We start from the raw sequence: 22578 nt of genomic DNA, 5'->3' as shown, positions 1-22578 counted from the left end.
ATGAAGAATTCCTTCTCTTCTTCATTTTGCCTGTGTGGCTCAAACGTCGCTCGTGCAAGCACTGTGCTAGAGGCTGCAAGCATGATCTGCCCGCGGCCGAATGGGACTGCATATGCCAGTACATTATAAAGGCAATTTAAAGAGGAAATAGAGCATCTTGTACGGCTTGGAAACTGGAGTGATTAAGAGCAAATGGGATGGTTATCTCGTAGGAGTACTTGGGAGTCCCATTGCAAACCACTAAATGGCTGCAGGGAGTCAGGGGAGAACGCGAGAGGCGAGGCAGAGCCCGCGTGTTGCCCTCGAGCCTCTCCCACCGCGTGACGCCGGGAGCCCTGGGCACGGGGCAGGGACGTGCCGCTGTCGCACAGGCCATGGGACAGGCACGCCTGGAGAAGGCACATCTTCAGAAAAAATTTAGAAAGTCTTTGGAAGATTTTCAGAAAGCCTTTAGTAAAAGACTCTTGGGGAGGCCTGGGCTGGCTGATGAGAGCAAAGCAGCCGCGGGGGAGGCCAGGGCACTTCCTCCGTCCCCGGAGCCGGCGCAGCACAGGCAGCACGAGCTCCCCATTTTGTCCTGCTGAGAGAGGCCGAGAAAGCCATTTTGCTCTTCTTGAGCAGTGCGTTAAACCTCACACCCCAGCTGCCTCTGATACAGCTGCCGCACACACAAACCAGATGGAGACCTCAGTCTTTCTGCATAAGCTGTCAAATAAAAGTTTATCGTGGTCACTGCAGTGATAAGACGAAGCCTTAGAGCATCTCAGGCCCTCTGCAAAGCTCTTTCCCATTAGCTATGCCTGTCCCTGCTGTCAGTCTTGCAAAAATAACCCTTTGGGGCAAATTTTAGGACGGTTACTCCCAGAATTGTAACCCTCCGTGTAAGCCTGCGAAGGAAGCTGCAAAACTTCATCGCAAAAGTGTTTTCGCTCCCAAATCTGTTCCTGACCTCTCTACATTTACTGTACATGGGAGTGAAATTCTCTTCGACCTAATTACAATTCCCACTCGGCGTTTTGGCACTCGAAATTTAGACATAGAGCTGCTTAAAAAAAAAAAACTGTGTCAGATGCACTGTGGTCACCTCTGCCATTCAGTGTGGAGAAGCGCAGACAAGGGCTGCAGGCACCAAGATCATTTTACATTTAAGCCAGCGTTTAATTCTCCTGATGGCACCAAGACTGCAAAAGCTCAGAGCCTTACCCCCAGGGTTAAGAGAGCTCCTAAATACAGAGTCTTATTGTCGACGAGAGGGTAAAAGAACAACAGAGTCGCTGAGAACTGTTCTTGAAAAACATTTATTTCTTTAATGGGTTTACAGCACTGACTCCCAAGCCCCAGTACAACATGATTTTCCCCTACACATAACTCTGGGGACAATTACCTTGATGGAAGAAAAAGCCATACAAAGAACCCCCCCCCCCCCAACCAAACAGTTTGGTACCAACAAGCTGTTGAATGCTCTCCCCAGCCTGGGAGAGAGCTGCCCTGCTGCATCCCTGCAGGGTGGTTCACTGCCCAAAGGCCCCAAACAACTGAAGACCTGTTCAACCGCAAAAAAAAAAAGGAGGGGGGGGAGGCAGAGAAGGCTGCTAGGATTCAGCAGCTGCTATTTTTGCAGACATTTAAAAAGGATATCTACGCATTTCAATTTCTCCTCCTGAGCCCCAGCGCTAGGGAAGTCAAATACAAACCCAGAGACCAACGTACACAAAATAGTGAACAAATGTCCAGACGTTTCTAATCCCCCCCCCACCCCGTTTACTGTGCCATGATAACTTCAAAAAACAACAAAAACTCCACATTCAAATCATGTTGGATCTAGTTTTTAAGAGGGAGGGGTGGAGATGCAGCACACAGCATAGCAACTGTCAAGCAATTTTTAAGGCAAATTTATTCCCATTTATTCAGAGTTTTTTGTTTGCTTTGTTTTGAAGCTGTTAAGTAACATTATCTCAGCTGGACATTAAGCTTAGGCAATTTAATCAAAGTTTCGGTGAAGTCAACTCATGTTGATCTGAGCCCAGAAGATCAAAAGTATTATTCCCGAGAATATCAATGAGAACAAATTAAAAACATTAAAAATACTCCAGATGATACACAACTCTCCCAGAATCTTCATCCCCTCAAAGGCCAGGTTGAGCCCAACTAAAACATACACACATACGAAGAAGGACACAGTGGCAAGCCTCTACAAACACAATGCTGAATACAGACCAAAGCAGAGCCGAACCTAAATTCCACAGATGCGAGAGCGTGGACAGAGTTATGAGTAAAAAATGGGGGGGAAGAAACAGAACCCCAGAGAGGGAGGTTTCGTTAGATGGAACGGAAAATAAAAGTCTGCCGTATGCAAAGAAAGGGAGCTCTTGGGTGCACGCACGCAAAGGTGGGTGCCTTGCAGTTGCCTCATCTCTCAGTTGTGTTAGTTTGTTGTGCCTTTCCCCTCCCTTTGAGATCCAGGTGGTGGTGCCAGGAGGTTAGTGCGTTTACTCAGTCTGTGCGTCATAGTTAGCCCCCCCTGCTTTCTTCAGCTCGTTCTTGATGTAATCCTCATCCAGCTCTTTGTGGTCACTGATCACAAATTCTTTGGCAAAGTTCTGCAAGAGATAAAGAAAAAGCATGTCAGAAACTGGCATACTTGTCCACGTACTCATGTTAAGAGGGGTTATCTGGCTTCCCCGGCTGTATAAGCTGCATACCTTTATCTACTATGATAGCGATGATAACCAGAAAGCTGTGGATGGGAGAAGACTATAGTGATGGTGAAACACAAGACTTAGTTTGTAGACGTGTTTTGTGTCTGCTTCTGTGCTCACTGGCTGCAAGACCTAATCCTGTCCCATGCAACAGCTCTTCCTGGAGATACATGCATAGGCTAGGTTAGGTCAAGTTTCCTAAACACTAGGTAAAAAGGAGTAAATAAGCATACTTCGGCAGATTTCCTGGCCCCTCCTCCGAACTAGCTGACCTTTAAGGACACACTTTATTATATATTCTGGGAAACCGCAGGGCAGCTATCTAGCTATTTGCACTCTCTTTGCAACTTAGGTTAGCTGCACAAGTCCCAGGCAGCATGCTGTTATGTGATGGGGACTTTGTGAACAGAGAAGACCTTTCCCAGAACAGATGACTGCGAACGGGCTCCCACAGTGCCTTGAAGATCCCTGTCACTACACTGTCACTGCGGCAAAGGACTCGTGCCTTGGGAGGAGCCGTCTCTCCTGCCTCAAAGCAAGGGTGGCAGGCATGTGTGTACACAGACTTTTAAGCAAAGAGGCACATTTGCTTCTTGCTTTCACATTTTCTTCCCTTCCTAACCACAACTGAAGACAGTTCATGTGTCTTTCCCTTCTCCCTCCAACCCACAGAGATTTTAGACAGCATGAAAGCCCTAGGATCCACTGCGTTCTGCACGGCCAGGGACACATGGCTGACAAAAATGAATAAAATCCCAACTGTCTGGCTGCAATGTGTCCGGAAAGCAGCAACGGGTAGCGAGCAGCCAACAGGCCACGGAGGCAGCCTGGCAGAACGAGAGGCTGCTTTGGGAGAGAAGCAGCCGTCTTGTTTGGGTCTCCCCAGCGCTGGAACAGCCCCGGCACAAACGTGACCGGGGGGGGGTTTCTAATTGGTTTCAGACTGAGCCACGGGAGAGCTCTTTATTTGGCAGCATCTCAAGCGCCTTAATTTGGGATCACAGCTGGGTAAGGGGGGGTGGGGGTGGAGAAGGCTTCAGCTTGAAAGAGCCTCGCCACCTCTTTCATGCGGTGGAAAAATGGAAGGGAGAGCAGAGCAGCTCCCTCCCCCATGCCGGTCTCCCAGGCTGCAGCTGATCCTGTTTCACACTGCAGGAAATCCTCAGTACTGACGAGTTGCTTAGGGAAAAAAAAAAAAAAAGAAAGCTTACAGCAGCTACGAGAAGCCCTATCTGCTCTGTTTTTGTTTATCAGCACCTAGAAGAAGTCCTAGGAAACAACAGTGGCTTCCCAGCACCATTTTGCTCCACACTTGCAAAGTCCGGTTCTCTGGAGTCCAGAGAGATAGAACTTGCACTTGTCCATGTCTTAGCAGGGTTTGGGGGGGGGGGGGGGAAGTGTTTGTTTTGGAGAAGATCCTTTCTGAGGTAGGAAACGAAGAGGCAAAAACCCCAAAACATCAAATTTGGTCATGCTTACAAGGCTGCAGCCAAAGTGGAAGGAGTGTTATTCTGAAGACAACTCAGCTGATAAATCAATAGACATGTCCTACTTGCAAATATCCTGTGTGAGATCTTTGGAAAGCTCAGTTCTTGCTAAGACGATTTCCACCAATGATTTGGTGCTCATTGAGGTGTGCTTCATATGATTTTTGAGCTGAGCCTTTTCGATTTCTTTTCTACATGCTAAGAGGTTTAAGAAGTCTGCCCCATCTCAGGAAACACAGGTTTTCCAGGACTATGTAACTAGAGTACTGGCCTTTGCCTTGACTTTAGGGAAAACTGAGGCGGGTCCATAAAATCCTTTCTGATAGTGATTCCATGAAAAATGTGTGCATTTTATAAACCGGGGGGGGGGGGGGGGGGGGAGAGTTTCCTTCACTGCCCAGTCTGCAGATTCAAGGCGATTCTGAAATTAAAACTGCATGTGCCCTCACGCATGAACAAAGGAGAACTAAATTACATGCAACACAAAATAATTATAATGACTCAAATGTCTTCTCAATTAAGCAGTCATCCAGATGATTCCAAGGTGATGATGGGCATCAGCCACTATTTTCTGCCAAGATCAATGGAAGGTTTCAGTACCAACCAACACCTTGGAAGGTTTCAACAGCTTCCCCTTAGCAGAGTGATATCAGTTGGCCAGATGGGTTATATTCCCAGCATGTTCTGCCACTCTTAAATATCCTCTTAGCTGACTGGGCCACCTCTTGTGCCAGATTTCTACCTTCTCAGTGCAATCTAGGTCACTACTATAAATAACTCTTTACCTTATTCCTTTCCATCGGCAAGCACTGTCAGGGGCTTGAATGGTTCTTTGCACTGACTCTTACCCACTCTGATGGGTCAAGCCTGACCCCAAGGGGAGAAGGTGCTTCGGGTGAGTTTGCTGCCTGAGAATCCTGATTTTAATATCCCGCTTGACTCTTCTTCAGTCATAGCCTCACTCATCACCCTAAATTAACTCTTTCAGCTCTCTGGGGTTAAGATTTGTAAAGACTTGTTCAGGGCTCAGATCCTGAGATGCAGGAAGCCATATAAGTATTTTAGAGACAGGTGAAACCATCTGCTGCTTCCTGTGTCATCAAGGCAGAAGACAGGAGATACTCCACATCTCAGACCTGGAGATTAGACACCCAGGATCAACAGCAGCACTTTTCAGCTCAGAGGACACCTTGTCCAGAGTTCGCTCCTTTTCTGTTTCCTCTGAAACAGCCAGAATACACAACAACTCGCAACTGATTTAACTGTTCATGTTAGCTAAACCAAGCAGTGGTCTTTATTTGACACAACTATCACCTGCACAGTGTGAATCATAGCAAAATTGGCTCCTACCAAGCACCAGGACTGTAAGGTCTTGGGTTCAAATGGCTAACAGCACTGCCGACAGGCATCGCAATTTCTAGTCTAGCACCAGTTTTTCCTTCTGCCCTTAGGAGCCTCTTGCTTTTGGGGGTGGGGAAGTCCCTGGTTTCTCTCCTCTCACGCATACCATTTTCTAATTCCTTTCAAGTGAACTGCAGAACAGTTGTGTGTGTGCCTAAGGCACAGTGCAGATCTCTGGCGCTCGAGCCCTCGCTTTACTGACAAGCATCTTCATTTTGCCTCCTCCACTTCCTTTTCGCCTCTCTTCCCCCCATCCCCAAGCTCCTTACAGCAGCAGCAAGCCCTGCGAGTGAATTCTAGCCTTTGTATTCACCCCAGAGTCACCAGCGGCCTGCGGATAACAAAAACAATGATGCCATTTATCTTTATCACTCTCTCGACACAACAGTAACCACAGAGTCTTTGCTTTGCCTCTTAAATCATTGAACATGACATGCAAAGCAAAGTTTACGTAGGGCTCTCCAATATACCCATCTAAAATACGCTTCACTTTTTGCCTGAGTAGCAGAGGTCCCAGTTTTGCAGTGCAAGCCACCGTGTCCTTGGCACACCTTCCAGCTGCTGTGAGACACCACGGCAAGAAAGGACTCCAACCACGCAGGTCAGGTTGCACAAGCAGAGCCTCCATGTCTCGCTGGGAAGCAAGAAATCTGTGCAGCAAGCTCAGCCCAGCCTTTCTCTTCCAGACAATTTTATGGGGGGAAAAAATAGGGTGGAGTAGATTTTCTTCCTATTCCAGGCCCTGAATGTTTAGCATATGGGGCCATAAAATCTTTCTAAGCGGGCCAAGGAAAAATCTGCCTGGTGCAGATACTGTACAAGAAAGCTCTGCAGAGGCCCATATAAATCCCAGCATGGATGGGCCCAAAGCCAGAAGGAGAATCCGTGTATTGTCTACAGACATATGGGTTCTTAGCAGCTAGGGACGGTGCCAGGTAGTCAAGCAGCTTCTTGTTGGTTTTATTTACGTTGGGAGCCCTTGCAGCAGCCTCCACTGCTGGAGGATCAAAATCCTCAGATCCACCGTGCAGAATTTCACCCTCCCATATACCGACCATCTAATGTCCAGTGCAGAGGCAGGACAGAGGAGACCACATCGCCCATTCCACCACAGCGTGGGATCTGAGACCTTGGGTCATGGGGATAAAAGGCCAGGCCCTACGGCTATATGTTCTAGCAGGATTTCTCTGCGTTTAAGGACAGCTATATAGTGACAAGCCCCTATAGCGATACAGCCCCACCACCTCTGCTCTAGTCTGGCTGCAGCTAACGTGGTCCAGCGGTCAGACTCCAAGCTAGCAGCAAAACCCCCTCTCTTCAAATTTACTCTTCGCCAACTTTCACACGCAGCAGTTCTAGCCGTTAGGAGAAGGCAATGCTGATCGCTGGCAAACACTTTTCTCAGCAGTGAAAACTGTGTTTCAGTTGATCTCTAAATTCCCCCTATCTGTGCTGCATCCCACTGGAAAAGTCACATGTCCGTGTGCCAGAGGTGGGGTGATGGGAGGCTCTTTATCCTGGCCTGAAGAAGTTATGTATAAAGTTGCCACCTTCACTAGACTAGGGCTAGGACTTCTTGTAAATCCATATCCATTTGCTGTGGTGGTTATAGTGAACCAGAATAGGAAAAACAGTCAAAAGGAACCATTTTGTTTGCTTTCCCAGCAGTACCTCTCTCCATTACTCACCTTCTTGACAGATACTGCCTCAAAGCCACTCTAAGTGACACAGCCGTTACCTTATAAGCTTGATTTTCTGACTGCCTCTCACATAACTATTGAGCCATTTTCTGCTCAGACCACTGTACTGACCCAAGAAACCCAACACACACTCACAGAGTTACGTGCGCTGCATCTGCCCCAAGACCAGGGACAGTAACCCCATAAGTGGGTCCTTCCTCCTTAGGGAGCAGCGCTAGTGCAGTGAGGAATCCAGGGGGAAAGAGGTGAACAGAAAAGGTCTGACTGTGAGCCCCAAAGTGGGAACTCAGTAAAGTTGTTGGCATCACTAAAGCCAGGCAAATTCCTCACCAAAAATAATAATGAATAAAATGCCAGAGATATTTGCTTACAGAAACAGAGCTGTTTTACCCTGAATACAATTTAGGCAAATAATAGAGCACATGACTTTGTGGGGGTAGGAGTGCTGGAGAAAACAGAGAAGAGGCAAAATTCATGGAAAATGAGAGACAAAGTGGCAAAGGTTGGGCAGTCCCTCTGCTGAGGCAGCCCTGCAAGAGAACTCGGTCTGGTCAGGAGAAAGACCTCCCTGCTGCCTCGTGAACGGTTAAAAGCACCTGGTAGGAAAGGCAGTCATGAAGGGTAACAGGTTCGTGGAGGGGAAGCAACCCTGAGAGAGAAACAAAGTCCTGTTTTCAGTTCTTCAGCATTTACATCAACACCAGGCGACTGTAGCACCGACGGCCATTTTGCATCAGTGCAAGGACTTCCCCCTCGAGCCCCACAGCCATTTTGCCTAGGCTTATCCTTAGTCAAAGGAAAGATAAATTCTTCTTCCCCACCCTACCCTTGCTTCCCACATGCTTGATCCAAGTCTTCTAGATGAGGTGAAGAAGGAAGGATGGAAAATAAATGGCCATGAAAAGTGCTACTGACTGAACACGAAATGCATTTTCCTACAACACAAAATAAATGCAATAAATGCAAACCCTGTCTTCCTGCAGTGTAAAAGAGGTAATAAGGATATTCCGCAAATAAGCAAGAAGACCTGAGTCTCAGCTTGTTCAGATTAGGGGAACTAGGGTTATTTGCACCAGTTGAGATTTGTCCCTGTAACTTTACAGTTATTACAGCTAAAAATCAATTGTCCTTTCCTCCTGGGAGATTTTCTGGCAACCTCTGCCGCTGACTATCAGCATCACTTCCCAGCACCTCCCTATAGAATTTGCAGCACCTGCTTCCTCTTCCAAGGGAGGAATCCAAAAGCAAGGGCAACCCAGTTCCTCTCCCCTTGCTTTATAACATTGCATCCTTTTGTTCACAAACCCATAATCTCTTGAACAGCTAATATCCATTATGTTTTCCTGATGGCAGGTGCTTCTAAGAGGCTGTTAATAATCACCACGTGTGAAGAGCCTTTATTCTACAGATGGGGCACGGTGGAGTTTGCTTGCTAGGCAGTATTCAAGCTGACTCCCTTTCACTTTGAGTGTCTCGGCAGAAGAGCAGTGTTTATTGGCGTTTGTTCAGCTTTGGGCAGAGCTCAACTGCAACTCGTCAATGCATCTACAAAGTAGTAGAGAATATAAAGCAGGCGTTCACCTCACACTGGAGCTTTGGTCTTGAAATAAAGAGCCACAGTGAGTTTTCTGCAAATGTTATAAGCTAGCGAGCACTCTTTGAGTTTTACTGAGGGCTTCTCAGACTGAAGAGCTGTTGTTTTGGAATCCCAACCAATCGCTTCTATAGATCATGAAAACCGAAGCTGTTATCTGCTGTACAAAAAAGCCTCCTTGTGCCACACTTCTTTGAAGGACAGCCACATCGCATAAGGTAAGTGCACCTATGGGTCACACACATAACTAAACCTCCAGAGAGCCAGACTGCTCTAAAAGCCTAGAGGCTCCTCAGGGTTTGTTAAAAAAAAATTTTTCCCCCACTTTGGAGCAATAACTACCCCAAATAATGAACCAACATTGAGTCAGATTTGTACTTTCTTATTACAGCAAATAACCAACTGTATTTTTCTATGTGTAACTCACATCCCAAATAATCCCTGCAAAAATCAGAGGTAGTGAGGTGACTGGGAATAAACTTTGGAAGATGAAGAGCAAGAGACCTTTTAAGAGAGAAGTAGTACTGGGATAAACTTCTGTTACTAAATTGCAGGATTTCTTGTTTTCTTTTGTTTTTATAGATTACCTGCAAGATTTTACTCATATTCAGCTCCACTGAGAGGTTCAGTTGCACATGTAGATAGTTGTCTCAGTCACTATGTTCTGGGAGCATAAACTCACATCCTTTATTTTATTTACATTAGTTCAAAGACAGACGGTCAGCCATAAACTGAATGTGTGTGAAAAGGCTGCCAAAGTTTGCAAAGCAATGCTAGTTACTATCTGCTCTCTCTTTGTCTGACCAGGAACCACAGCATCTTGGAAATAGGGTGTTTGTCCTGTTAGGTGCCTCTACACTGAAAAACAATGAATCAGAAAAGCCTTCATAGGGGAACTGGCTCTAATTGTGCCACTGGTCGATCTGTATAGTCCTGGGTTACTTCTTCATGGATATCCATTAATATCACAACAGGATATGGGATGCACTCATTCATGGTTGTGTGAGATACTCACAAAGACATCTGCACAAATAGCCTTAATTCACCTATAAAGGAACTGTTTCAGATGAGTTGTCAAGATAACTTCTTAAGGGAAATGTATCCCCATTGACCTTACATTTGAAAATATTTTAGAACAAGTTATAATTAGGGTGGCTAAATAAAAATGTATTGAACACAAGTTGCATTGTCTTCATATTTTAGCAGCGATTAATTGGAATGTGAATGCTTTTAAGTAACCGCCAAGGATAGCTAATGTTCCACCACATTACCAACTCACGTAGATTACTAATCTAACATGAAACAAATGAAATTGCAGATGATATGTAACAAAACTGAGGGACAGATCCTAGAATGGCATTTAGGAATGTTATTCAAATCAACAGGAATCAAGTGTCTAAACATATTTTTAAAAATCTGAGGCTTAGTGACTCATGAGTCATTCATTAGTACTCTATAATTTTATCTCCCATTACACTTAAGCAGCTTCAGCTGCTTCACATGAACAGAGGTTTGCTTTTCTATCTATCAGGTGCCATGAAAGTTTCTTTTCAGAATGGACCCTTCTGTATAGTTACAATTTTGAAAGATTTAGCACCAATGCTTATCTCCCGGAAGGAATATGAATTTATTATATTCTTCATTCTTCTTATCTAAAAATAATCTTCTATATAGTAGAAGTTATCCAATGAACCGAGGGAGCCTTCATTCTCCATATTATCCTTTTTGAAGAGTTCTTTATATAGGCAAGAGCAGAATTATTGAGGAGGATATTTCAATATGCAGCCTGTTCTCCCAGCACGGTAAGAAAGATCATTTCTCAAGCATTGGAGAGTTGGCACTGGATTTCGTTGAAAGAGCTAATCTTGCTATAAATACTTCTTCAGAGGAAACATACGCTAAATGTTAATGTCCTCTCAGTTGGAGTCAGGCACCCTTGCTTTCCAGCAGCAGTTCTTTGTGGCATGCCACAATTCCCATCTCTCACAGTAGCTGTTTGTTTTCCCGAGCTTTAACGTTCACTGAGCTTGAGGCCTGATGGCCCGAGCCCCGTGCCTCCACGCCCTGGTAGGCCTTGAAACAGTTAAATGATATGCTCGGTTTGGGCCGACAAATTCAAGTGAAATCCTTTCAAGGTGTGCACTAAGCCCATTTCTCTTTTTCTCGGATACGCCCAATGACAAACAGAAGACTATTCAAATCTAGTTACCTATTAAAAGCTGTTAGTTAATTGGTACCGATAGGGACTTCAGATTTCAGCTGATTGTATCCACGAATTCACTGTGCAGAGACAAAAGGCCTCAGGAGAAAAATTACACCAACGCGTGGGTTTCCCTGGTTAACTTTACCTGCTTAACTTAATACTGCATTGTTTCCTGTCATTCAATATTACACTATTTGCATATTGGGGAGGGAGGAAGTGAAACATCTTGACGGAGACAAGGAGGGGAATGCGTATATTCCCTGTTCGTGAAATAGTTAAGACAGCTTTAAGCCCAAAGATGCTGCTTTATGCCAGAGCGCTCAAGGATAGATGTTAAGTCTTCCCAGTAGGAAGAGAGGCAATAGGAAACTCTGTTCCTTTTAAAGGACTAACTACTAAGTTGAAAGATGATCTGATCCTTCCCCCTCTCTCACCTCCTGCTGATGTCCATAGAGCTAAAAGCACGAGAACTGAGGGTTAGAAGCAGAAGGCAGAGGTTACCTGTACTACTTCTTTGACCAGCGTCTTGTCAGTCCCAGTTTTGGCTCTCTGCAGGCCACTGACACTCTCTCCAATCCAAGTGATGAGGGCAAACTTGACTCGCTTGCTCATGGCATCGCCGGTGGTAAATCGGACAAAACCAAACAATCGAACATCATCTGGAGAGACAAAGAAACAAGGAGAAAGTGATTAAAAGCAGAAACGTCCTTGCCCCAATCTTTTTTTTGGGTGAGAATATTGCTCCCAACTTAATGATCAAGGCAGGCACACGCTACTGAGTGTGTGCTAGGATCCCTGTGGGTAAAGTGGGCAATACAGGGGCACTGCACACCTGCCCTTGGCTTGCAAGATGTGCTTTGCCCGTGTTAGGTCTGTGCCTTCCTAGGGAGCTCTGAGTGACCGGGACGAATCTGGCTCTGCTGGCTGCATCATGCCACATTAGTGTGCTGCTGGTAAGTTTGGAAAGGACTACAAAGAGTCAACTGGCAGTTCAGGGGCACCGAGCTAATCCAGTGATACGTCCAGCCAGATCATTCATCTGCAGGTCACTGGTCAAGAAGGAAAGAAAGCGGTTATCCAGCCACTCTCCTTCTTATAGGATAGCAAGATTAGGATCACATTTTATAAAATATACCCAGAAACCGGCCACCACGCAAATCTGATCCTTTCCCCTTCTTCCCTTCAGCAACATTTTTGGCTCCCTTGCAGAATGAGTTTATAAGGGGTGAGGGAGCAGGAGCAAAAATCATTTGCAACTACTTCCCCAGATGTGCTTTTCTACTCATTTCTAAGATTTGTAGAGAAGGAGGAAGATCAGGTCTTGGATTTTAAAACTGTCCTAATCCTTGCTTCGCAGCTGGTTTCTGCTATATCAGGCTAGACTAGAGTTATTTAGTCTGGCTATATGTGTAAAAACCTTGTAAACTCCTTGTCTCGGAGTTTTTTCTTTCATTGCAGGATGACTCATCCACCAAGGCAGTAGGATGCCTTCATGATCGCAAGCACTTATAAGGCCTGTGATAGCATCCACTCATATCCTCAGTCTCTTCTGGCAGCTTGCAGGATGCTGAAACCTACAGCTAGGATTGTGCAGAAACACAGAGCAGATGGACAGTTGTGCAATCGTGGAATATACCTAATCATAGCTGCTTCATTTCTGCCACTGAAGACCTTTCCAATGAAGCAAGATGACTCAAAATAGAAGAATAAACTTGCTGTTTGAAAAGAATCATGTTAATCCTGGTTATACTTGTTGTGACCAGTTCAACATGTCTTATATTTATTTGCTGTCTTGATTGCTTGACAGGTGACAACACAGTCTCCAAGTGTGGTAACGTGGTCACTAACATCACCTTCATTTGGGTCCATTACAGCATTCTCCATAAATGGTCAGGACAGCCCCAAGAGCCCTGGAGATAGGGAAGAAGCAGTTCTATATTGTCCAGCCTCAGAAAATAAGCTGCTAGAAATCTGTGCAGAAGAGTGGGATGTTCTCTGAGAGCTGGCAGGTCTCAGTGCTTTTTAAACACTATGTTTTGTCAAAGCCTGAATAAGCAGAACTATCTCTGATGAAAGATACTATCTTTCCACGTCTTAAAAATCCCATCCATCCCCTCCATATTTTGTTCTCTATATACTTTTTTGCTGCTGAAAGAGAAGTATTGGGGAAAACTGGAAAATGGGAGGGGGATGACGCTGCAAGAGTGTGTAAAATAAACTCCACTAAGAATTAATTTTTTTTTAAAAAAAAGAGAGATTGTCAAAAAAAAAAATACAGGCAGATGGGTCTCGAAGCAGAAGAAGAACCATACGTATCAAAAGTGCAGGCAAACAAAACTTCTCTCGCAGGTGCCCTGTTACTGGCAAGTATGAGAATCTCGCCAAGATTGATTAGAGCCGTAAATGAACCGACAGCCAGGAAATACCCAAGGTGAAGAGAGACTGTAAATCCCCAGTAAACTGTTACTATTAACAGTTATAGGAAAAAAAACCTTGCTTTCCCAGCTCTGACAGTAAAGGAGGCCACGTTTTGCTAAGAACTGTGCTGTGGTTCCTGTGGGAACACAGTGATAGAAGGCAATTTAATGTCATCAAGTCCTGGCCCCTACTATACTGTAACCGTGTCACCATCCTTGTCATGGACAGATCACTTTCCACCTTGAGTATGTAGGTTTTTCAACCTTGCTGCTTCTACCAAAGGCTATTGCAGATCCTGAAGACTGCTTTGGAGTAGGTCCCTTTATATAGATAATACGAAGATATAATGAATAGGAAGAATTCCAAGTTTTTGTGCAGTGCTTCTTGACAGCAACCTGGAAAGGAGGCTGAAGGAGCAGCTTCATCAGGGCACCTAAGGGAGCCAAAATTAGCTGTTCCTTGTGGGCTTTTATCTTTTAGATCACCTTACAGCTTGGTGAGTCTGAGCAACTGTTACCTCATCATGTTAAGTCCTGATAAGTTTAATGAGCAACTGAGGTTAGACTTAGGACTTTGAGTCACAATCTTTGGCAATATTTCCCCGGGGCACGTTTACCTGTATGGGCTCGAAAGGTTACACCCAAGCTGGGTGCTTTCTCTTCCTGTCTCCCCTTAGAGGTTATATCCCCACAGTAGGCAGCTCCTCAGCCGCCACAGTTTTCTGTCCTCTGTACTGAATATAAATTATGAACGTGTGATGCTTTAACTTAATGTGCCAGGTTGTGAATTGCAGTGGCTGAGGCAGAAAAAGCCAAGAGGGAACGTGAAATAGGGCTCTTAACAATTAACATGTCTCTTTTTCTAATAGTGCAATAGGAACAGGCTGGAGTTTTTTTCCAGCAGTAGTGCAGCCTGTGTATGCTCCAACCGCTGGTCTGAATCCCTGAGCAGAAGTGGTTGGGTTTCACAATTAGTCTGAAGCACGTTCAGAGCGAGAACAGGATCGAAACGCAAGAGCTTTTATACTCGCAGATTTCCTCTTTCACAGTTAATCCGCTCTGCCCTGACAGATCACCTCACCGTGCTGGAAGTCACCGGTGCCATCAGTGCCAGCTCCACTAGAAATCTCAGGACGTCCACATCCTCCCCCTTCTCCTCATTTTCACAAACAGAAATACTTATGCTGGTCTTAGGAATTTGCTGGGTGTCGGGAGAGTCTAACAAATCACAGAGACAGCAGATTTCCTCTGAAAGAGGAAATCCTGCCTGGCTCTACAAAACCACTTTCCTGGTTCCTAAGCCATGAATTTCAGGGCAGAGAGAAGCAAATAACGCATATTATTAATAGAACTGGATGGAACAGAAATAGCAGCTTTATTTGAGAGGGTTTCACAAGCTACAAACAGCAGAAATTAACAACATTAATTCCTACTAATGTCACTACTCCTTCAACTGCAAGCGGCGGTAGGTGTTATACAAACTATGAAAAGTACAATGAATGCCTTAATGGACATTGCTTAGTATCTTTCTCCAAACCCCTTACTTATCAGTAAGGAAGGATTTTCCAAATATACTGATTAAAGTGCTCTTGGCTGTCAACAAAGCCGGATGCCAAGCTGCAGAGATTTCCTTGATTGTATTCCCCTTTTTTTCTTCTACCCAGACCCTTTGATTCAGCTGCACTAAAAAATTCCCCGTTAGCTTGAAATGCACTGACTCATCAACAAAAGATATGAGCTGCAAGAAAGAAATACACTATCGAAAGCTTCACAGTTCTTAGTCTTACAGCTGGGAACGGCCAAGTGAGAGACATGCTGAGATAAGGCCACCAATCCGAGCTTCATCTGCCTGCTAAATCGAGGTCAGGCACAGGAAGGTATCTGCTAGAAAGATCTGCTTTTGTGTTTTGCCCAACACTGAATTACCAATAGCGCGTGACAGATTTCAGCAAGGATTTCTTTTGTTGGTTTCAACGGGAATTTATTCCTTTTAGGATTAATTTGTAAATTCTCCACCTCTTCAGCCACCCAAACTAGCTTTAGTCACCTGGTTAGGAGTGCCGACAGAAAATCGTCCCTGACTATTGCACTGGCTTTTCCATCTTCTACGCTCCAGTCAATCCTGGATGTGGTGGGGGACTCTCAGGCCTTGCTCCAAAGCCCTTGAAAATAGGGCTGCAGAGCACACTGCAGGGGACTGCAGCCTGGCCATAGGCCCCATTGCCTGCTTTGCCAAACCGCAGATCCCTTCAGCTGGGTTAACTATTCCTGCTGAAGGAGCAAGGAGCATGTGCGGTCAACAACGGTAGCCCCAGCCCCAGTGGTCCTGTATCCGCCTCTCTCCTAAACTGGGTTTGCTGCAGTGCAGAGTGGGAGGAAACTGGGAGCTACCATCCAGCTCATCTTTGTTCTTCTTGTCCTAAGGAAGGAAAGATTTCTTCAGAGTCGGCCAGAAGTGAGAGGCCAGACAGGCTCCAAACAAAGAGCACGCAAAAGATAAAACTCTCTTTACTTACTCTTGTGCCTTTATCACAAGATGGTAAAATGCAGACCTACAGCCATGCTATTTTGTTAAGCATCACAAAACTAAACTGCATCTAGATAGCTACAGTTCCAGCGTAGACCTTGAGCTGATGAGTTACTCCCATAAAAGTTAATGAGAAAACTCCCTAAGACAGCCTCCCTCCCAATCCTAGGGACAGCCCCAGCCGCAGCTCCAGCTGGCAGCCAGGAGACAGCTGTCAAATCCACCCAATGCTGCTGGAGCCACCACTGCCCCAGCCAGGCCCAAGGGACAGGGAAACTCCACAGACAAGGACAGTGCGAAATCCCCATAAACCATGGTTGTCCCTAGGTCTTCCTTTCAATACATATACGGGAAAGCCGGGAAGATGAACTTTAAAAAGAAAGAACAAAACTAGTAAGAAACTGATTTACAAAGCCATTTTAGCACCTAAAGATGTAGGCAAATACAGAAAAGCATCTATCTCATTATACGTCCTCAGGTATTTTTACAAAACTCAGACGCTTTCCCACAGCTTGAGATACCAACATAATCTTGATGATCTGACTCTTGCCTCTTACCGCCTAAGTCCTCTGCATACCAGTTATGGCCAGGCTTTATGTGGGAAATGCCACAAGCCCAGAAGAGCTTGCATTTGTTTCAGGAGTTAGGTTTTCTTCTGTTTTCTTCCTAATATTTTATGTCAACCAGAAATATTTTTGTAGAGTATTTATTTCATACTGAAGATTTTCAGTTCTTCCTTGTGCTGAATGCACAGCGTGGTTCTGGTCTGATCTTTTCAGACACATGAATAACTATCCCATTTCATGCTGTCATTGCAATTATTTATCTGGACCAGGGCTTTCCAAATAGAAGGGTCATTATTTCTTTTGTCAGAGATGCATTGGAAAGCAACTGTTCACATGTGCGATGGGGGAAAATACAGTATTCCAACCTCTCCATTACGTTATGGCAGAGTACACATTAAAAAAATTAAACTACAGACATAGACTCTGAAATGTTCTGTTGCTCAGATATACTTGAGAGTGCGCAGAAAATGCACCAACCTGTCCAGTGCAGTCAAGCATCACTGATACAAAACAAAATTTAAGCATAGGTTTTGGACCTGTGTTTTAGTTTGGGATTTCAGCTATATGTCACGCACCTCTTCTCAGCAGCAGTATCACCAGCCCAAGTAAGAGACTTTGAAATTAACTACCAAAAAACTCAAGAGCCTTCACATCCTTCCGTACAACAACCTTCAACTCTTATCGGTGTTCCTGGCTTCAAATCCGCCAGCTCAGCTTTTTGTTTAGAATACTGATGGCACGTACTGCTAAACACTAAATTAATGCTACGTCTGGATCCGTGCCATCTGCACAGGCAAGAGCTGTAACTGTGCAGTAAAATGGATCAAAAGCCTTGAATTAAGTCCTTGTTTAATGCAGAGGTAATCTTGTGCTGCTAAGCCCAACCAAAACAGTCCTTAGCCAGAAGACACAGGGGTTGTCTACACTGTGTGTTTAATGACCCTGACACAGTTATGTCCTCAACTTATGGTCTCCAGACTCTCTGGGTCAGACAAAAGCCAATACAGCCACATACGTGGCTCATTTTACAGGACTGCAAGGGGAAGTGTTATTAGAGGCCACCTCCTAGTCGTCCAAGGCCAAAATGTGCTGGTCTTCTTGCCGCCTGATATGGACCTGAGCGTGACAGCAACTGATAAGCAAAAGTGCGGGGCTCAGGCTATGCTCGCAGCACGGATATAATCATGGGCCTCTGAACAAAAGGGCATGGAAGAAGCATTTCTTACCACGCTTTCTTCCTTGAAGAGTGGCAATCGCAGTCCCCCAATAATGGAAAGGGGAAAGATGATAGTTTGATTATGCATTTTCTTACACTTTTCTGCCAGTACACAAAGCTTAGTAAAAAGTTCAGGAAGAGAAAGCCTCCACCCCAGCACATGTAACATGTAGCTCTGATGTACCCTGAATATTTGAGAATACAGCAGGCAAGAGGAATGAAACCTGCACAAGACGGGCAGGGTGCAGCGGCAGCTCCTGGAGCAGGGCACGGGCCCCTCCGCGCCTGGAGCTGAGCATCTCAGCCGTTCACGCGTGCACTGAGCGGCAGCCCACAGGGCGCTACCGCAGGTTTGCAGAGAGCTGCTTGGTCACATGGTCTTTTTGAACTGCTACATCCATTAAATGAAGCAATTTCACTTTCTTTCCCTAGATCCTCATCCGCTATCATTCCCTGAGGACGTTTACCGAATCAGTAATGAGTTGGGCCACGGTCCGCATGCAAAGAGTTATGTATGGGGGGAAGAAAAAGCAAAAATATGACCCCCTACCAACAACCCCCTCCCGCCCTCCATAACCTCTACCCTCGCACCAGGCAGGATACCCACTACAGGCAAAGACAAGTCTTCCAAACCAGTACAGAAGGACTCCCTGGTCTCAGAGCCACATGAATTAGCACACGCTGACTCTGCCTGCCCTGTAATTTAATGCCCTGGAGGAAAGCGATGCTGAAGGTGCTTTTAATAAGAATGGTTATTAAAGAAAGTGGGAGACACAGATGTTTTCCACTCAGAACGGCACTGAAATAGCTGGAGCGTAAGTGGAGCAGAGCAAGCTCCGACTGAGGTGCTTGGCGACGCTTTGCATGCTGAGGTTTGCAATTCCAGCTCCCACTCTCACCTTCAACCACCAAATTATGCTCAGCTGCTACGAGAGGCAGCTGCAGTACTCTGTGGCTTTCAGGGCAGCGTTTTCCACAAAACAGGAATTCATAACAAAGAAGTTTATTCTGATGTCAGCTTTTTTGTCTTTTAATCACATTTGCTGAAGCTGTTTGCATGAATAGTAGCTCTTATCCTCTCCAGTAAAATTTAGAAGGATCAGGAGGGAAGAGATGTAGCAACAGGAAGGAACAATATGTAGCATCTCTTCCCTTCCCTTCCCTTCCTACTCTTTTTCCACTGACTTTGTTTCAGAAGAAATATTCCAGCCAGCTCTGCTTCATAGTAACATTTGGCACCTTTCTTCCAGATGGGAAGGAAATCTCTAACTTCGTTGCTGGCACGAGCCTTGCTTTCTGACTGATGTCTAGTGGTCCAGGCTATGGGGAGTTGCACAGATGGAGTCACTGAAACTTGCATCTCTTCCTTCCTCTGCTGGTGCAGCATCCGTTAATTCGTGGGTGGAGGAAGCTCCTTGCTGACACTTAGCCAAGAACCTGGTACCTGAATTTTCCTAGTTCTTTAAAGCCTAGAGGTAGGTTTGAGAATAACCTCCCTTGCCTCTGGTCTGCCAAGGAACCAGCCCGCACGAGGTGCAGATGAAGAAAGAGGGAAAGGGAGAGAATCGATAAGGGATTTAGCTTCACGTTTTAGGCTAATGACGGGCCACAGTCTACCCCACAGATGCCCTTTATTGGTATCCTCCTTCATCTTGCTTATGCCTAAAATACGCAGAATTTCCTTTTTGCTGTAAAAATGTTTCCATGTTGGGGCCAGCTTAGCACTTTGCTAGTGTAAAACAAAGTCTTCTCAAACTTTATCTGTTTCAAGGCCCTATTTATAAATATGGGTTTGGCACATGCAAGCGATGGCAAGAAAACAAAACTGGCCATATTCTGAAGTGCAGTATGTGACTCCATGAGTTGTTACACACGTCCTACCCAGCCTAACCGGTGACCGCTCTCTGCTAAAGCCCCTCTCTCTGCTTATCCACTTAACAAAAACATTCCCTTTGCTACAGAAGGGACGATAGGAACTGTTCCTAAAGAGGGTACCACTTCAGACAAAACATTAAGAAACAACTCAGATAAAATAAGAGATTGACTCTTTAAAAACACGGAGAGAAAATAAATGGGGAAGGTTGCTTTGCAAGCCTCAGACATCTGGGGATGCTGGTTCAGTTATCTCAGCCACAAGAGGAGACAGAGAACAAAGGCACTCAGATATTTAAGCTGTTGACCTCCAGGGAAACTACTAATCCTTTAGAAATTGTTGGCATGAACTTCAGAAGTGCTGACATTTTGAAATCTCCCTGAAGACCACTAGGAATTGAGGTGCTCAGCACCCCTGGGCAAAGGAACAAACAAGAGGTTTCCCTCCTCAAAATGAACCTGTGTAGCAGAGCTGAGGACAAGCCCTGGGCTTCCCCCTATGCCTGGTAATTGTTTTTTTTTTTTCCCTTATATTCCACATTAAAAAGGGTTGGGTGGGAGAAGAGTTCTTGTGGTACAGGTCATCAGCTCTCCTGACATTATCTACTTGAATTTAAGTAGGATGCCATTCTATTTTGAAAATTTCCCCTGCAAAGGTCTAAAGAATAGCTGCAAACTAGTAGTTATGTTAGCATTGACAAGACCCCATTGCAAATGTCTTGGCAGAACAGTTTAATCCCTATGATTTAGTGACTGCTTCCCAGGGCTAGAATATAGTTTGCTCCTAAGATCTCTATTCACTGATCAGAAGATCAGTCCTGCCCTCATGTAAGTCAGTGGAAGTCCTCCCCTCAAACTCAATAAAATACAGCCAAGCCCCAGGACTGGAAAGACCATTATGGACCAGTAAGACCCTCACAGTCATTTGCGTTTAAACTCATGCAGGGCTCTTTGATTGGAGTGCCCCTGGGATTCGCCCCACCTTGGGAAGATGCACAGTTCCTCACAATACAGATATCTAAGTCTAAAAATACAGAAGATTAACCATAATACTTGACTACAGAGTAAGTGAGCTGGGAAGGCTTTGTCAGTTATAGACTGGTATTAGTTACAAATGCTTCACATCTCATGTCACTTCATGACATTATTAAATATCAGGCAAGATAGGGGGAAAAGCTATACATTACCCCCCAGAAGTTATTTTGAGAGAAATCAAAACATCTCAAAAATTAGGATCAGATTAAGTTCAATATTTCTCCATGCATTTTCATTCCCCCCCGTCCGGGCTTTGTTTCTCCTGTTAATGATGTTCTACAACTGACAGCTTAACAATCAGCTGCCACGTTTAAACCTAGAACCACAACTGCCGTGGTTGTGCACTGCCACATATACAATTGTTTTCAGCGCCGTATTGTTCAAGCAAATCTTCTGCACAACCGCTCTGCTCTAAGGTTTCATGTTCTTAAAAATCAGAGCCAGCAGTTACATTAGTACTGTGAATATAATTTACAGGAGGAAAATTTCCTTGCATAACAATCAGTATGACTAATTTTTTTAGCCACAAAAATCGGAGCATTTTTTGCTCTGCAGTAAGATATGCTTTCAAACTGCGGTGCTAAACAATGGGACCTTTGCTAAGCAAGCGTTTTATCTGGTTTATACGCAGACTGAGAAGCAATGTGGAAAGGGGGGAAAAACCCCAACGGAGCTTAAGTCCTGGGGTGAAACAAAGGACTGATGGAGCTACGGACTTTGGCTGCCACGGGAGCGAGTTGCACTCTGCGGCGGCAGCAAAACCCGATCATGCAGGACAGGGCGAGACACGGGGGAGCAGCAGGACGTGCTCCGCTTCAGGCAAGTTTTCTCCAGCTCTTTCCCCCCTTGTCTCAGGCCGCGAGAAACACGGTCCGTTTCACGTCCAGGAGCACTCACGGCGGGGCTCACCTGTGCACTTCCTCGTAAAGGTTTCGTAGTCTACGCCTTGGTCTCCGGGGACGATTGTGGAGCCATCGTACTTAAAGGTCACCCTTTAGGAGGAGGAGAAGAGGAGAAGGGGAATATATTTAAAATTCACCCTTTAGGAGGGGGGAAAGAGGAGAAGAGGCTTGATGTATTTGAAAGCCACCTTTGGGGAAGGGAAAAGAGGAGAAGAGGATTAATGTATTTCAGTCACCCTTTAGGAAGGGAAAAGAGAAGGGGACTGGAGTATTCAAAAGTCATCGTTTGGGAAGGAAAAGAGGAGAAAGGGATTGATGCATGTAAAAGACACCCCTTGGGAAGGAAAAGGAGGAGAAAGGGATTGATGTATTTAAGTCACCCTTTAGGAAGGTAAAAGAGGAGAAGGGGGTTGATGCATTTAAAAGTCATCCCTTGGCAAGGGAAGGGCAGGGAGGGGAGGGAGGAGGCAACAAAGCGCTAGCGCTCGTCCCGGCGGGCCGAGCCGCCGCTCCGCAGCCCCCGGTCCGCGGCCGCCGTGCCGAGGCGCCGCTGCTCCGCGCCCGGCCGGGGGCCACCTACCAGTTAACGGCGGTGGCGTCGTCCCGGACGAGGTTGTACGCCTCCCGGCAGGCCTCCTTGTCGATCTTGGTGGCCATGGGCGCGGCGGGCCGCGCGGGGGGCGCGGAGCGGCGCGGAGCTGGGGGCCGCCGCTGCTGCTGCTGCTGCAGCACCGCGCGCCGCCGCGCAGCGCCGAGCCCCGCGCCGCTGCGCCCCGCCCCGCCCCCCCGCCGCCCCGCCCGCCAATGGCGTGCCGCCGCCCCGCCCCGCCCCCGCCCCCGCCGCCAATAGCGCGCAGCCGCCCGGCCCCGCCCCCGCCCGGCCCCGCCGGGGCTCGGCCGGGGGCGGCCGCCGCCGCCGCCAGCTGGGGGAGGAGGGAGGCGGCACGAAGCGGGTGGGG

General features: G+C 46.1%; 1 protein-coding gene across 1 annotated transcript; it reads right to left on the bottom strand.

Annotated features, from left to right (window-relative positions):
- Positions 1 to 1282: 1282 nt before the first annotated feature.
- On the bottom strand, positions 1283 to 22393 carry COTL1 (coactosin like F-actin binding protein 1). Its single transcript, XM_068956216.1, has 4 exons — positions 22200 to 22393; positions 21627 to 21709; positions 11586 to 11743; positions 1283 to 2600 (listed from the first exon to the last, which is right to left on the bottom strand). Exons 1-4 carry the CDS (start codon positions 22274 to 22276, stop codon positions 2490 to 2492), a joined length of 429 nt encoding a protein of 142 aa, XP_068812317.1. The 5' UTR covers positions 22277 to 22393; the 3' UTR covers positions 1283 to 2489.
- Between the last annotated feature and the right edge of the window lie 185 nt (positions 22394 to 22578).

The sequence above is a fragment of the Struthio camelus genome, chromosome 10 (genome assembly GCF_040807025.1).
Source record: "Struthio camelus isolate bStrCam1 chromosome 10, bStrCam1.hap1, whole genome shotgun sequence".
Lineage (NCBI taxonomy): Eukaryota > Metazoa > Chordata > Aves > Struthioniformes > Struthionidae > Struthio > Struthio camelus.
Note: the sequence above shows the minus strand (reverse complement) of the source record. Positions and strands in the feature narration are given on the sequence as shown.